Raw genomic sequence first — 17,230 nt, 5'->3', positions numbered from 1 at the left:
AGAAGAAAGAAAGAAAGAAACAATGGTGTCGTGTAATGTAAAGAAGTTTCTGGTGGCTGACCACCTCTTTACACCTCCAAAGAAAAGGATAAGAGCTGGCGACTTTATCTTAGCTAGACTAATTTTAACCCTCAAGTTTTTAAGCATAACCTAATGTAAACAGATGTCTCTGAACGTGACTGTATGTCATTCCTTTTAACTGATTACAGTTAGGCTATAAATAGCCGACCCCCTTATGTAACAGGGGTGTACTACTTTAAGAAACATGGTAATAAGAAATGAAATGGGGAATTTAATTCCCGTCTTCTCCTCCCATCTTTCTTCTTCTATAATTTCAGTTACATACCAACACCAACAATGTGTGATTGTATCGGCATAGTACATACATGAGAGTCGCATGAGAACACACAACACATTATCAGCAAGAATTGCTCGATAACAAAGATCGACTCCATAGGCCGTTTGGTGGAGAGAAAATCATGAGTAGAGTAGATACAACTATGTCATCGTCGACGACTGGAAGAGATTATCATTCTTATTTCCCCTATTAGTTTTATTAATTTTTGGTTCTTGTTTTTAGATTTGTGTTAAGCTAACACTAATTGTGTATATCTTCTTCGCTGTGAACAGGATATTAGTTTCTTTACGGGTTGATGATTATTAGATCATTCATGCCTGTGAAAAGAAGATTTTAATATCCTTACATTTTGTAAAGACGGGTGCTTATAATTTTAGTAAGTATATTTATTTTTGTTCACAAAGGTAAGGATTCGGAAAAGTTGATAATTTTCTTTGATTATCATTTTCTTATAGTACTAATTAACGGTTTAATACCGGTAAAGTGAAAAATTATCGCATTCTGAAGGATAGCGTAAACTTGATTTTCTCAGTTTTGATAATCTCCATAAATTTTGAAATAAATCCATCAGAAGATGGAATATCGTGTAGCATGCATAATATGGATGCAAAAGTGCGCTTCGCTAGCCAGTCGGTCCCAGAAGTAACCCGTTACAAAGTGCTAGTCGGTTTCTATCAGCGGTCCCTGAAGTGACCTACGACTGATTTTGAGGCAATTTTTCCAAAGTGTATCCATTTTTGCACACTTGTAAACTAATATATCGTTGACCCTGAAGGTGACGAAGTCGGAGATTTGTTGATATTATATTAGTACCATATGTATTTTGATGTTTGTCCTTTGTTTTAAGTTTTATTTATTTTCTTTGCTTATTTTTGTAAGTAATGGATTCCAGAAGCAATCCATGAAATGTTGTCGATTCCAGAAGAAATTCAACATATAGTTTGTGCCTTCATGTAAATCCAAAATTTATGGGTTCCAGCAGTAATTCATAAAATAGACTCCAAAAGTGGTCTACCGAAATAGTTGGATTCCAGGAATTAGCCACGAATTTTTGGGTTCCCGAAGTAGCCCATGGTTACGTAATGATTGTGTTAATGACTTATTAATATATGTCTCTCGTCTATCTGTGACAACTGATATGGATTCCTGAAGTAATTTAGCCATATTTAACAGACGATGGAGATATTTATCTCAAAGACAACGGAACAACAAACACAAATTTTCGAACCATTTTTGTAACCTTGTAGAGGTTTTGGGAAATGTGAAATGCCATTTCGGGTTCGAATATTATGATGGACGGCTCCAGAAGAGCGTGTATCATTCTGGTGGTATAAAAGTTACTACTATTGACGCCTTATATTATTCTGGATTCTTGAAGAACCTATTGAATTTTGAAAATATTCGGCGTAACTACCACCTTGAAATGAAGAATGAGCATTTTATGGAGTATTTTATCACTTCATATGTTCTGTGCCAGAAGCACGTTATAGAAAAGCTTAATGCTCTCTTTTGTAGGGTGTGTCATATGAGGATTCGAACTTTCGAATATCACATTGTCATTAACTAGAAGTTTAATGAACTTGAATTTTTATGCTTCGACATGATATATTTGGACACCCTAGTTCTACCAAGATGAGTAGACAATACAAAATGCTCATAGACATCTTTTACAGAACCTGAAGCTTCTGTCGGATAAAGATGTAAATTATGTTGGTCGTTCTTTGAGACACTTGGCTCTTTAACTAGCATTAACAATTACATTATGGTAACTTATTGGATCAATTACACTATGGTAACTTATTGGATCACCAACATTCCTGCAGAGGATTTATGGTGGCATTTGTAGGGCTTATTTTCCCTACACTACGGACATTTTTCAATACTTCACTGTATTGGTAGACGCATCTAATAGATGGTCTCTTATTTATATTAACACGTAATTTTGTATTTACCAAACTGTTTGTGCAAAACTTGTGGTTGCGTATCAATTTTTGGACTTTCCAGTTAAGTCCATTTATTTTGGTGGTAAATATATAGGCTTTTGAATGCTTTTCCTTAAGTTGGTGTTATATCGAGCACTAAAAAGCAAATGTGCGTACTCAATACAGTATAGTTGAGTTCTTTGTTTAAGCATCTTTAGTTGATTGCTCGACCAATTCTTTACCATCAATTATGTCTTGTGAAGCAACCTTAAAACTTACGTATTTGGTCCATATCGTCACCTAGCTATATATGTTGGGTTCCATTCATAAGACATTTAAAACCATGTCCTGGTAATGTCTTATTGAAGATGATGAGACTGTATTCCCTCCGTTAGGGGGAGGAAGTAAGTCGTCAAAAAAGAACGACGTGAAATATCTCATCTCTTGCCGAGCCTGCAACTGTTTTTGGGTAGTTTTTATGTAGTTAAATTAAAACTCAAAAATTGTCATGAGTAGAACTGCCTTTGAAAATCAGGCAATTATGGGACGAGAAGTTTCCAGAAATGAGATAGTAATATTTCCGCCATGATCAGGAAGACTAAAATGCCACCAGAAGTTGGCATGACAACCTCGCCACCAGAAGTTGGCGTGAACAAGGTTGATAACCTTTAAGGTTCTTTCACTTTAATCAGGGGGAGAAAAGTCACCACAAGAAAATGGTGCAAGTTATGTTGATAACCTAAAAAGGTTCTCCCGCCTTAACCAGGGGGAGAAAGATTTCCACCTGAAGATGGCACGTATTATGTCGACAGATTTAAGGGTTTTCCCTTAACGTCATAGAGATGACAGAAATCGCTTAAAGGTTGCAGGAAGAGATGTCGACAATCAAATAGGTTATCTGATTAAGCTTTATCCCGATCAAATAAAGTTTGACTGCCACTAGAATTGGCGTGAAATATCTCATTTTTTTTCTCGCCAAGATATTGGATGTAATTGAGGTGTTGGAGATTACTCATGATTAAAATAAATAATTGCAGTAGCTCTGGGAAAATATTGTTTGTCACTTGCTTGAGGATGCAGACACGAGAAGTTGTCACAGCAGGTTAAATCATGCATCTTGCAATGACCAAGTCGTCTGTTAAAACACGATTGGGGCCTGAATAACTGCCTCATATATGCCTCTTAAAAGAGAATCCAATCACGTTTCTAATATGTAGTGCTCTTGAAGAGAGACTACAGATAGTGCTCGTGGAGACTATCATAATATGATCCACATTCTCTAAGTTTGAAACTCCTTATTAAAGATGAGGAGATGATAATGCCCCTGAAGTGGCGCTGGTACTAGTATGTGAAACCTTTTTTGAGTATGCATGCATTAGAGAAATGTGTCGGATCTATATAGTTTTCGATTATCTATTGACAATGGTGGTTATGTACCCCTCTGCAAAGGAACATCGACATCGTGATTGGTAGGCATATAATATATTCCCCTCAAAATAAGGTAGAGGATGGAATCTCTCCAAAAAGCGCAAAAGATTGGATCCGACTCACACCGTAAAAATCATGAGGCCTGAATATTACAGGTTGGTGTTTGAGATGAACCGCAGAGAGAGTAATATAATCACTCAAGGTGCGATTTAAGGGTTTTTCCTGCTGAACCCCCCAGGATTGATTCCGTAAAACGAACAGTATTCTCCTAATATAGATGCACTTTAGGGTGGTAGTCCCTCAAGGAATCATATTGCATCTTATTATGACTAGTGAATGTAAAGAATCCTTGAAGGATTCGAGTTTCCAACTCAGGCATCCACCTAAGTTTTTGAACTATGTCAGGCTTGAAATAAGTCATTATCACCACATAGGAGAAATTCATGAACAATCCTTGTGTGTGTTTTATTTTCTTTGGTATAAGTTTAATATCCGGATGAATTGATGATATCATCTTCAGCTTCTTGAAAAGCCTTTCACAGCGCTAAATCCACGCTTGAACTAGACTATGAGATCTCGTCGAAATTGAAATATTTCTCGGCCGGAAGTTCGAGAATATGCTAGCACATATTAGAGTATCTAATTTTTGATATTGATAATACTTATTGTGCTACTAAAATTAGCACAATTTCTACGTAATTCCCAAAAGTGGAAAGTGATCGATCTATCTGATACGTACGTACAAATAATACTTTATGGTCCAGGAGTACCATATACGAATATATACGAATATAATGCATGCGTTATCTTGTTGCGTTCTAACTTTTGGTTTGCAGGTTACACTTTTAGAGGCTGAAATTGATTCTACGGTATTTATGAGTTTACAAAAGGCCTTTCATTGTTATGCCCGAAGTTAAAGCGGAAAACTAAATTTGGTGTGCAATGATGGATGATTTAAATGCGAAGTGTACATTGCTAGTGGTGCACTCGGCGCAAGACCTGCAGTCAATCCTCCATAAAACTGCAAATCGTAAAGCAGTTTTCTGAAGGCTATATAATATTTGCACCACCAAATCATACTTCAGGGGGAGTAAACTCGTAGAATCATTCGCTGGACTTAAACGCGTTGTACTCTTTTTCCTTCGCCAAGGTTTTGTCCCGACGATTTTTTCTTGTCAAGGTTTTAACGAGGCAGCATATGCATGTTCAACACCATTTTCGGGAGACGTACGTTGTACACTTTTCCTTTGGTCTGGTTTTGTCCCACGTGGTTTTCCAGACGAGGTTTTTTAACGAAGCAACACGCCCTTTTTGACGTCGATATCATTATGAATCTTGTGTGCTCAGGTTTTCTCCCAAGTGGTTTTGCACAAGCGCTCAGGTTTTGTCCCATATGGTTTTCCTGGCGCGGGCGTGTAGGTTTTGTCCCAAGTGATTTTCCTAACGCAATTTAGATGGAGGAAGTATGTTTCGGAGTTCAGATTTTTCCCAAATGGTTTTCCTAACACAATTCAAAAAAAAAGGAAATTTTTGGCGGCGACCAACCTCATTCTAAGTGCAGGTTTTTCCTGAATGGTTTTCCTGTCACAACATCAACAAGAGGAGAAAACTCGTGACGATCATAATCACTTTAAAGTTACCGGTGTTGTACTTTCTCTTCGGCCGATTTTTGTCCCAATTGAATTTCACCAGTAAAACTTTGACAAGAAAATATTTTAAATCGGTGGTCATCCAAGAGGGAGTGTCGTGTAATGTAAAGAAGTTTCTGGTGGCTGACCACCTCTTTACACCTCCAAAGAAAAGGATAAGAGCTGGCGACTTTATCTTAGCTAGACTAATTTTAACCCTCAAGTTTTTAAGCATAACCTAATGTAAACAGATGTCTCTGAACGTGACTGTATGTCATTCCTTTTAACTGATTACAGTTAGGCTATAAATAGCCGACCCCCTTATGTAACATGGGTGTACTACTTTAAGAAACATAGTAATTAGAAATGAAATGGGGAATTTAATTCCCGTCTTCTCCTCCCATCTTTCTTCTTTTATAATTTCAGTTACATAACAACACCAACAATGTTTAACTGTATCGGCATAGTACATACATGAGAGTCGCATGAGAACACACAACAAATGGTGGAATGACTGTAGACAGAGAGAATAATATTCTATGTATTTTTTTTAGGGGGTAAAATGGGTCCGACAAAATTGCCGTCAACAAAAAAACTTTATCTTGTAAAGCTCTTTCACTTAAAATTTCAGAAATCAAATTCTTTATTTTTTTTATTTCATTTTCTTCACTAAATAAGGGTTTTGAAAGAAAGAAATGCATAAGAAAAAGAACCACAAAAACCAGCGAAGCATTTTTCTCATTTCTAATAATTTCTTCTTCTTCTTCCTCTTTTCTCTACTCAATCAAAATGTTTTTACCATGATGATGATAAGCTAACAATGTTACTTGGGTTTGTAAAATTTGAGAAGAAGAAGATCTCTTCACTTGGGTGATTTCGGAGAGTTTGATTTTTGGGTCTTCTTCTTCACTATGGAAATGGGTAAGTTCTGAACTTCTTCTTTTTTTTGTTTATCTTCAGAAATTTTAAGAATGTTGGTTTAGTTTTGATGTGGGTTTTAGCTAAAAGGAACAAGATTTAAGGGTATATGGTAAACTAAAGTTAGTAGCTCTAGATCTTTGAATTTGTGAATTTATTTCATGTAATTTTATAGAATTGATGCAAAACGTTCTCGATTTCTACTGAAATTTTATAATAAGTTTTGAGTTAACCTAACATTAGGCCATAAAAGCTAACCTATACCCATTTATTGTGTTTGATGTACTCCATTGATGGCAAATTACTTGAGCTGATGTCTGGAATTAAATTTTTATGTGCCATTCCCACCCAACATTCTGTATGTGCTTTTTGCCATCATTATATCCTCTTATTAAATAAGTCCTTTATAATCTACTGTTTAGACTAATGCCAGAGAACCCAATATACAGAATGAACACAGTGTAACAAAGCATTGTGGTTCCTACTCCATTTTGATTGCCAGGTCAATTTGAATGACAGTTCGAGTTAGGTTCAAACACTTCAAATTTATTGCAGAGTAACCTCCATTTCCTTGCTACAAGTTTAACCCTTTGGTGTTGCTGCAAACTTGCAATTGATACTTTCTATACTATAACAGAATCATTTTACGGATCAAAAAAATAAAATAAAATTGATACTTTCTATGCTGAGACCCTATTTATGAACAACACCATATCCGCCTTCTGTTGATCTATAGAATTGTCATTATTGTTAGTTGAGATCCCATTATTGTGTTTACATAGAAGTGAATTGTCACCTACAAACTAGTTTTGAGGCACTGCTCATTGTTAGTTGATGACAACACTCTTGCCTTCTTTGTAACATCACATCAGAAGTCATAAAATTTCAATTCCCTGGTTAGTTCCATGTTTTTCCTTGTAACACTTGCAGTTGCAGGTGTTCTTTCATTGTACATGAAATTCTATTTTCCTTGATAATTCATTAGTTGTCAACCTGGATGTCATTCGTTTGTGACTATACCCTGACTGCTGATTTCTTTATTTTGATGCATGGTCTTTTGGTCCATTTGCGGCCGGTTATATCAAGTTTGGTTTCCATGTTAAGTCTATGACGTTCTTCTAGTTGAATTTCAGAGTGCTAAGTACTAGTTTTCAAGTGGAAATAATAGTGTCCTGCAGGTAAGTATCAATTTTACGGGGCTTACTAGTGCTCTTAACTGAGTCACAAAAATCATTTCCTCTTCCAAGCTGAAGAATTAGTCAGTCTTGAATGAGTAAGAAACCTTAGAATGTCTTGGATGTCCAACATCGTATCAGTTTCAAGTTAAAATCATCTTCGATAGTCCTTTTTTTTCCTCATAGAGAGTAGCAGCAAGTATCGTCAGCGTGGGTCTTTCATTGTTTCATAACTAGACGCGTGATTTGGCTTTTTCTTTTTATTTACTTGAAAAAAAAAGAAAAGGGAAATGCAAATACTTATTAGTTCCAAAAAGGTAGTGCGGTGAAAGAAGCCAAGATGGTATTAATAAATTAAGAAAGAAAATGAAAAGGGTCTCTTAGTTTGATGGGTGTATAGCTCGCTAGAAGGAGATGCTAATTCTGCATGTGACATAAGCATCTTAAACCTTGTGCATGAAGGGAATTACAGTCTTAGAGACAATTGAATAATGTAAGATACATCAGCCTCAGATTATATTATGATACAGTTCTCTTAGGTGAACGACACCAATTTGATTCTAGAAATACTAGCAAAAACACATAGACAAACCCAATTCAGACGCTTGAACTTGCTAATTTGGCCCAATTTCTGACAACTCCCAATTGTTACAATATTAACACCACTTGCCGATCAAGAAAAGAAAAATAAGATGCTTAAACATAAGTGATGTGTAGTTAGAGGAAAGTCTGCCTTGGTTGATGGTCATATGATGTTGCCTTTCCTCTTTTCTGATCTCAAGCTTCAATGCTTATTATATTTGTTCAGATGCGATAGTTTATTCCAGGTAAGGCTGAGGCTTGAGGGAAGAACCATAGAATATTATGCTAGAAATACTAGCAAAAAACATATAGAGAGACTCATTTTACCCTCTTGAACTTGCTAAGTTCGCCCAAATTTCTGACAACTCCCAATTGGGACAATATTAGCACAACTTGCCAATCAAGAAAGAAATATACGATGCTTGAACCTAAGTGATGTTTAGGTAGAGGAAAGTCTGCTTTGGTTGATGGTCATATGATGTTGCCTTTCTCTTTTCTGATATCAAGCTTCTGACAAGCAGCAGTCAGTTTCTATACTTTTACAGTTTACTGTATCCGTTCAGATGCTGATAGTTTATTTCAGGTGAGGCCGAGGCCTGAGGGAAGTACCATAGAATATTCGACTCTCTCGGTGAATTACGAGTAATATTTATTTCTCTAAGATGCAAATTTTTTAGGTGTTTTTTTATTTTTTCTCCAACAAACAAGCTTTCTTCTCCCAATTATGTTTTATTTGTTCTGAGTTGTAGATATTTTATCAGTCCACTTATTTGTCAAGTATTCTTGCACCATTAGTTATTGAAAAATGTGTGCACTCCCAAAGTATTAACTATCAAGTCTTGATTACTTTAAACTCTCAAAATGATGGGTATTGATTTCTGACCAGTCGTGTTTCAGGTTTCCATCAAAGGGATTTGGACTCAATTGAAGGACAAAGTCTGGATGGCAGCTTTAGGAGGTCTAGATCTGGTTTGTATTTCAACCTGGATAGTCATTGAATTTGTTAACATCCTCTTTGGAACTATTATTATGACCTGGACTTTGATATATATTTTCCTCTTGCGTATGCTGTACACAGTTAAATTGATGACTGCTGTTATTGGGATCTAAGCAATTTATAGTAAATAAAAAATCATTGCTGCATAAATGGGCTTCTCAACTGCTAACATAAATGAATTAACCTTAAGGTTTTAGTGCATCAGCATAAGATAGTAAAGCTTGCCTTACTTCTTCTACGATGACTCAATGGTCTCAGACAAGACACAGTAATTATTTTAAAAAAAGAGGAAGCAGGAAATGGGACTTGGGTAGTTTATTTGCCTTAAATAATTATTCTTCATGATTCATTGTTTTATCAAGAAAAGAAAGTAAGAACTTGTGACCAAAAGTAAAAAAGCATGCTTTGGAAAAAGAAAAAAAAGAAATAAAAAGGTAAGAAGACAAGTCGAAAGGAGAAAGAGAGCTAGGTGTTATGATGATAGAAGACACAACTATAGCTAGAAAGGAAGATAAGATCAATTAGGGAAGGAAAACAATTCTGTAACTGTTGAATGTAAGTCTCTGTAGGCAGAGGGAAATACATTAAGTCAATCGACTGTACGTGTGAGGGCAAGCAAAGACATGCAGATGACCCCCTCTTAGCAAGTTAGCTTTTGACTGCACCACTGTGCATTGTTTTCCCACCGATTTTTGGTGCTGTTTTCCGTAAGATAACTCCAGGCCCAGTCTACTTCCAACATCAACTTTGCACAGAAGCCTAAGAAGTTAAAGTACTCGAGTGCATTGGTTTTAATTATCTCTATTTTGTTGAATAAGTTGCGTTATGTTCTACATGAGTCAGTGTGGAAGGTGAATGAGAAGTATTATCTGTCCTACCTATAGGCCCTGGCACAATATAAATAATATAATACATTAAATTAATCATCGGAAATGCAATTTTAGTTCTGTATGCCAATTTTTTATTAGGGTAAATATTGGTAAGGTGCTAGAACCAGATTTTGACTTCGAACTAATTTCATGTAGTTCTGTCATTGATATTCTCTTACTAACTATGCATTTTTTCTTGATATTCCTCAAATTATCTGTGTAACTCGCTTGTTTGAATTTTGTTCATTTAAGACACAGAAAATAAGCATGATGGTCTCATTCCTTTAATGGACACTATTTGATGTAGGTATATCTCCTGATAGATTGTCGGGGGTCTCAACTTCTAGCAATTACATTCATACATCAAGAAGAGTGTTCAAGGGACTTAAAGAATACTCAAAGAAACTTATTGATATTGAGCCATTTTCGCATGGTATAGAAGACTGGATTTTGGAGAAAACCAGTACAAGTTCCGCTGAGAGAATGCTGCCTTTCAAATCTCCTTTTCTGATTGATGAAGTGCGAAAACTCGATTATGCTCTAGAAGGGGTCTTATTCCAGCAGCTTTTTCGTATGCCTTATTCCCTATATGCTAGTAATGATCTGAAAGAGGATGAGTATTTTGCTCTAGAAGATTTCCTTAGAGCAACTGTAGATGGCCTTTGGCATACATTTTGGCAACAAGATGGACCTGTCCCATTTTTTGTATCCTGTCCCAGACATCCTGGCTCCAAGTTCTACACAGTTGAGAGGGCAATAATGAGGGGAAGACTAGGACAGCTCTCCGGAGCAGCATTGGTTTGTAAAACTGGAAGCGAATCACATGTTCGATGGGATCAAGTTGTGGAATTTGCGTTATTTAAACATGATATTGCAGAGGGAAACGAGATAGGGTTTTCTGCAGCTACACTTTCCGAAGCTCTCTTTTACGGCTTCCATCTACTTCTCGCCAGGAGTTTAAGTAAATATAACACTGCCGGTGGTGATTCAGTCAATCTTTTAGTTCTCGATTCAAAATTTGGAGGAGTAATCAAATTTGGCGGTGATTTAAGCAAACTTGAATATAATTCAAACGACCCATACCATTCTGTTGTTGAATGGGTCAAACTCCATGCAGACATAAGCATTTCTCCCGTGGACCGAATATGGAACAAACTAGGAAATGCGAATTGGGAAGACTTGGGAACTCTGCAACTGCTTTTAGCAACATACTACTCCATTGCTCAGTGGAAAGGACCACCAAAGAAATCAATTTCTGCATTAGCTGCGGATCACAGCCTTCGACTACAGAGACGTAGGATAGAGTGCCGCTTCAATGAGAACGATAATGGGTTGCTCCCTTTACTAAAGGCTAGCCAGAGCCAGAGACAGGAAGAGATTGTTGAACTTGAGCCTGAAGAGGATTCGTCTTTCAGAAAACAATTGTCTAACTTGAAATTTAATCCAGGTGACATGATGGTGCTTGAGGATCAACTAGGGCAGCAAGGATTTCAGATACAGGATACACTTCTAGGAGGAAATTGTTTATCATACAGTGCTGTTTCTTTGGAGGACACGAGCGAGTTATTAACTGTATATATTGGTTCCCATCCATCTAGGCTTGAGCCATCTTGGGAAGACATGAGTTTATGGTATCAAGTACAGAGACAAACTAAAGTATTAAACATTTTGAAAGGAATCCCAAGCAAGTATTTGCCTGAAATTGTTGCCTCGGGTAGAATTTTACATTCTGGTCCTTGTAAGAAGCAAAGTCCAGGTGGTCGATGTGATCATCCTTGGTGTGGGACCCCAATTCTCGTTACACGCCCAATTGGAGAGCCGTTATCAGCCATAATTTCTCGCAGTGGTCCATTTTCTACTGAGGATGCTCTTCGATGCTGTAGAGATTGTTTATCAGCTTTAAGAAGTGCCTCCATGGCTAATATTCAGCACGGGGATATCTGTCCTGAAAACATAATCCGTGTTATTGATACCCATTTAGGAAGAAATAGGTTCATGTATGTTCCTATCTCATGGGGTCGAGCAGTTCTCGAAGATAGAGATAGCCCGGCAGTGAACCTACAGTTTTCTTCAACTCATGCACTACAGCAAGGTAAACTATATCCAGCTTCAGATGCCGAAAGCCTTGTTTACCTTCTTTATTTCATCTGTGGGGGGTCAATGCAACAGCAAGATTCTATTGAGTCAGCATTGCAGTGGAGAGAGAAATGCTGGGCAAGACGATTGATACAGCAGCAACTGGGCGAGGTTTCTGCCCTCTTGAAAGCATTTGCTGACTATGTCGACAGTCTTTGTGGGACCCCCTACCCTGTGGATTATGATATTTGGTTGAAAAGATTAAATAGAGTAATTGATGGTTCAACTGATCGAGGTAAATTAGCTGAAGTGGTAGCAACAATGAGAGTAGAGGATGTTGCAGAGTCCTCAGGTACTTCCAGGGCTGGTACTTCTTTATCATGCTGACAAGGCGAGATCTTTTTATCCTATTTTTTGCAATTTTCCACGGCATGTATTCTTAGTTGTGTTTGTTATTATATTTTAAATGTTAGTTCGCCATCTCTATGATTCTTTCATATCTGCATTTCCATTTGATTGATGTGTTAATTGGGTTAAATTTCCAAGCATTAATCTGAACATAGATGAGTTGGAATTGCCCCACTATGAAAAGTTACCAGTATCCTCTTATGCCTCAGTTTCTTTTCTATTTTTTTCCGAGGCTTTTTAATGATGCAAACTGGAACCCTTTTGCATATATGCTATACTAGGTAGAGCTCTAAATTCATGTACACCAGTATAATCTATTTCTTCTCTGATGCCTGGGGTTTGGCCGTCTGGGGACGAAGGTGTCAGTTGCTAACTGAGACATGGATAATGTATTAGTTTATTATTGTATATTTTAGTGATGGCATAATTTTACTATTACAAGACTAGCCTGGTTGCTAAATATTTGTCAGGTTGAAAGGCCATCAGATTTAAGTTACATTGTTACAGTTTTAAATTGCAAAATCTGAAAAAATAAGAACAGGTTAAACAAGAGGTTTCACAAACCTTGGGCGGTCTACGAAGCAAAACGTTATAATCATGATTTTGAGATAGTGCGAGGCTTCTTGATGACCGAGAGTCTAACACAAGAAGATTTGGATATCAACTTCGACAGGTTCATTTTCTCTCCTCTACTAGCAGGCCTCAGAAATCTGCTCTTCGTCAGAGAACCGGTTGGATCCCTGTAATCTGCCTGATCTTCTTCACCATGGATCCTCAAAACGACTTCCTTATTACGAAAAATTGACTTTGCAAGTGCTTCGTCCTGCGCCTCCAGTTGCTTCTCCTTTTCCTTGACATTACGCTGCACGGCCTCAAGCATTGCTTCTGAACTCACCTTAGCATGTCTCGCCTTAATAGACCTCACATGGTCGATATCCGCGTCTATGTCCATCTCTCTCTTGGATACCCGCGTTCTATTCTCCAAAGATTTCAATGGATCCCCTTCTGCATCCTCTCTCTTGTCCACCTCTTGATCCTCGACACGCCATGGCTCGAAATTTCTGGTTGCTCCAAACTCAACAATATAGTCCGAATTTTACGGATCGGTCTTCATTGTGAATTCTGCTGCGCATGTAGAGCACTTGAAGTAGGCCCTATGGATTCGAATCCCTAAATATGTCTCACCATCTACGACTTCTTTAAGGGCATTAACCTTTGTTCCTCTGCCCATGTAATTCCCGCAAGTTTTGCAGCGAATACTCATCGGAAGCATCCATCTGCAATCTTGTTGTTTCTTATGTTCTCTTCTTGGTATTTTTGCGGGATCAAGATCTGGTGGAATGTAATAACACTGGACTTTCCTTTCTCCCATCTTTCTTCTTCTCCAATGAAAACTGAGATCAAGAAGTTGAGTTCTGATGATATGCGAGAGTGAATTTTTTGAACCGATAAAAAAAAACACCCAAAGATGAATATTTATAGCCCTTGTGGCTAGCAAGCAAATTTCGGGAAACAAGTCTGAAAAGGAAAGTAACACGCGGTTACAGCTGGACGGAACGTGCATGCCAAAGTATTTACCTCAATTGGGCTTTAAGTGCAATTACTGGTCGTGACCCAATTGTGGCAGTTGGTGCGTGGTGACTGGTGAGAGCTCTTTTTCTTTTGACGACAAGTGACAAGAGCTCTTACAAGGTTACGGATGCTAAAGTTCGCATGTGGTGATGCATGCTAAACCTAACTCATGCATTGCTAATCCCACTCTGCAACTTTTTCCTTCATGCCAGTCAGTCATGTTTTGTTATTATTTTCAGGGATATTTTGATTTTGGGTCCCATAAAATGGTATACCTTTGCATTTGGAGCCTAACTTTGTCCAGCTTTGAGTTTGGGTCCCGATCAAAGGTTGACTATTCTTGACCATCCAACAATCAGTTAAATATGGGTTATTTTAACGAAAATATTACTTTTTATTTATTTACTAACTCTACCAAGTTATCCAAGACAGTGAAATGACTAACGAAAACGTTTTATTTTTGTTAAAATATCTCATATTTAACTGATTGTTGGATGGTCAAGAATAGTCAATCTTTGACCGGGACCCAAACTCAAAGCTGGACAAAGTTAGGCTCCAAATGCAAAGGTATACCATTTTATGGGACCCAAAGTCAAAATGTCCCTTATTTTTATTTTTTTAACTTTATATGCGAAAGTCTTGAGAAAGGCTATCCATCTGCCTCAACAGTTGGCATGAGCCAAACTGGGAGGTATAGACCAAACATATTAGGAGAGTTTATCTTATTGGTCCAAGATATGAGTAACATCATTATAGAAATCCAGGTTTAAAACTAAATTTACCAGCAACAAAATTAGCCTGGCGTCTTTAGGGGCGGTCCCCGAAAGAATTAGGGGCGACACAAAAAGACAAAATAGGTTGAAAATATTTATATGTCCCTTCATAATCGGTAGTTTAGTATTTTTTTTATCTACCAATTGTGACCATGTATTTTTTTTTTATCTACCACAATCGGCAGATAAATAAAATCACGAAACAACCGATTATGGTAGGATTTTGGCAAAATCTCATTTTGGAGCTACTCTATATTCGGTGGTTATATGAACTATCTTGACTACCGATTATGATAGGATATTTTGCAAAGAGAGCCACTGTATAATCGGAAGTCAAGATAACTTCAATTACTACCGATAATAGGCTCCACCAAAATTCAAAAAATAGAGGATTTTGGCAAAATCTCATTTTGGGGCGACTACATATTCGGGAGTTAAATAACCTAAATTCACTATCGATTATGATATACCATTTTTTCCAAAGGTCTATTGTATAATCGGGAGTCAAGATAACTTTATTTACTACCGATTATAGGCTCCACCAAAATTCAAAAAATAGAGAATTTTTGCAAAATCTCATTTTGGGGCGACTCTATATGCGGGAGTTAAATAACCTAAATTCACTACCGATTATGGTTCCATTTTTGCCAAAGGTCTACTTTAATCGGGAGTCAAGATAACTTTATTTCCTACCGATTATAGGATAATCAAAATTCAAAAGATAGAGGATTTTATTTTGGGAATAATTTATATTCGGAAGTTATATAAACTAAATTGACTCCCGATTGTGGATTAACTTCCGATTGTAAAATTATCTACCGATTGTGAAGGGTAGTTTGGCAATTAAAAAAAACGGGAAATAAGGGATAGCTACATTTTACGTTTGGGTGACATTTTTTGTCTTTTTGTGTCGCCCCTAATTCTTTTGGGGTCTCCCCTAAATATGCCAGGAAAATTAGAATTGAAATGAAAAAATACTTAAAGAGAGCATTGTATGTTGATCTCCGGCGTAAAATTGATCAACCAACTCTTTTACATCATTTCCAACTACGGCATGAGTGAGCTTTAATTCCGCTGCTTTCTTCAAAATACTCTATATAACACGAGTTTCAGCTGGTTCAGGTAGGACCATTCCCGAGATTTTGGTGCCCCGAAGGGCACTTTAAGAAGAAGCGTAAAATAATCTTATAACTTTTTTTTTCGCAAAGTCTTTTAGAAAATAGTGGTGGTTAAACACTTTGGTAGTACTCATATGTCATTATTGTGATCCAGTTCTAGGTTGTACGTGTCAATCTTGATTCGCTAAGGCGTGGAACGCCTTCGGGTTTAGGTTTTGGTTGTCAGATAAATATAATTGGTAAACTAACACCATATTTGTTTGTAACCCCTTCCTCGTTGCGAGTCAGATGTCAGACCGTTTGTTTTTTGTTTTGGATCATATCTGACTCAATACTTGACTCAGACCTAACTCCTGACTCGGATCCTTATGAGTCATGTAACTAAATACCCATGCTTCATAGGACCAAGCCTCTGATTCACATATTTTTGAGTCAGTTAAGTCAGATCTGACGCCAAAAAAAAAACATATTTATTCAAATCCAGATGAGTCTGGTGATTATAGTTAGATCTAGATGAGTCATATCCTGACAACTCAGATCCAGAAAGAAAAAAAAATGGTCTAAGTTGAAACACACCTTCAAATTTGTAAAATCATTATATGATATTGATGCAGCCACTACAACTTCACCATCACTTCTCCTTATAATGAAACCACATCTTGCATCTCCCGGATTGCCCCTAGAGGCACTATCCCAGCACAGTACCAATTGATCTCCAATTGGAAGTTGGAAAAAATATTCAATTATTCTCACCAATCTGCACTTTAACTCAAAAAATCCGAGAATTTTGTAGATCATATATCTCATTCCACATTACAACATTCATTCTAACGTTACAGTCTAAGTGAATCTCATAATTCTATTTTTCAGCAAGTCCATATTAAACTTTTCATTATGAGGCACCATTCTGTTTCTCAGGAAAAACAATTCTTTCATAGTTACAAAGGTTTTTGTTTTCCAAATCTCTTTAACTGCAATGCTTTTTCTATTTGCAGCATTCAAAACATCCTCAAATGATGTTGAATTTAAGAAGATAAACATACCTCCCAACCATTGCCTTATCCGTGCAATATAATTACAGGACCAAAGAATATGGTCACTAAATTCCTCACCACTATTACAGAACGTCAATTCTTGCAGTTCTTTATGCTTGTGAGTGCAATCAATAATAATTTCCCACAACTTTGTATCAGATCTGATTTTGAAGTTGTACTGGCTTCTTTTAACTCAAACAGGATTCCATGGTATGTTATATCTAGATGGAATGTCATATGTGCTAAACTAAGGAGTTTATCTTTAGTTCACAGTTTCAGGGAAATATACTTCTCTGCAGATAGTTTAGCCAAGAGGGGTGAGATTATTGAAAGGTCAGAGAAATGTGTTTTTGTCTAAAGCCTTTTTGTAGT

General features: G+C 37.0%; 1 protein-coding gene and 1 pseudogene across 2 annotated transcripts; one reads left to right on the top strand and one right to left on the bottom strand.

Moving 5' to 3' along the window:
- Positions 1–5,986: 5,986 nt before the first annotated feature.
- On the top strand, positions 5,987–12,562 carry LOC113296951. 2 transcript variants are annotated; one of them, XM_026545322.1, is made up of 3 exons: positions 5,987–6,257; positions 8,909–8,980; positions 10,185–12,562. In XM_026545322.1, exons 1-3 carry the CDS (start codon positions 6,248–6,250, stop codon positions 12,338–12,340), a joined length of 2,238 nt encoding a protein of 745 aa, XP_026401107.1. In that variant the 5' UTR covers positions 5,987–6,247; the 3' UTR covers positions 12,341–12,562. The 2 variants fall into 2 exon arrangements, with proteins under 2 accessions (XP_026401107.1, XP_026401108.1); XM_026545323.1 differs by lacking the exon at positions 5,987–6,257 and adding an exon at positions 8,635–8,653.
- On the bottom strand, positions 12,060–13,796 carry LOC113296952 (annotated as a pseudogene).
- Between the last annotated feature and the right edge of the window lie 3,434 nt (positions 13,797–17,230).

The sequence above is a fragment of the Papaver somniferum genome, chromosome 7 (genome assembly GCF_003573695.1).
Source record: "Papaver somniferum cultivar HN1 chromosome 7, ASM357369v1, whole genome shotgun sequence".
In the NCBI taxonomy this organism is placed as follows: domain Eukaryota; kingdom Viridiplantae; phylum Streptophyta; class Magnoliopsida; order Ranunculales; family Papaveraceae; genus Papaver; species Papaver somniferum.
Note: the sequence above shows the minus strand (reverse complement) of the source record. Positions and strands in the feature narration are given on the sequence as shown.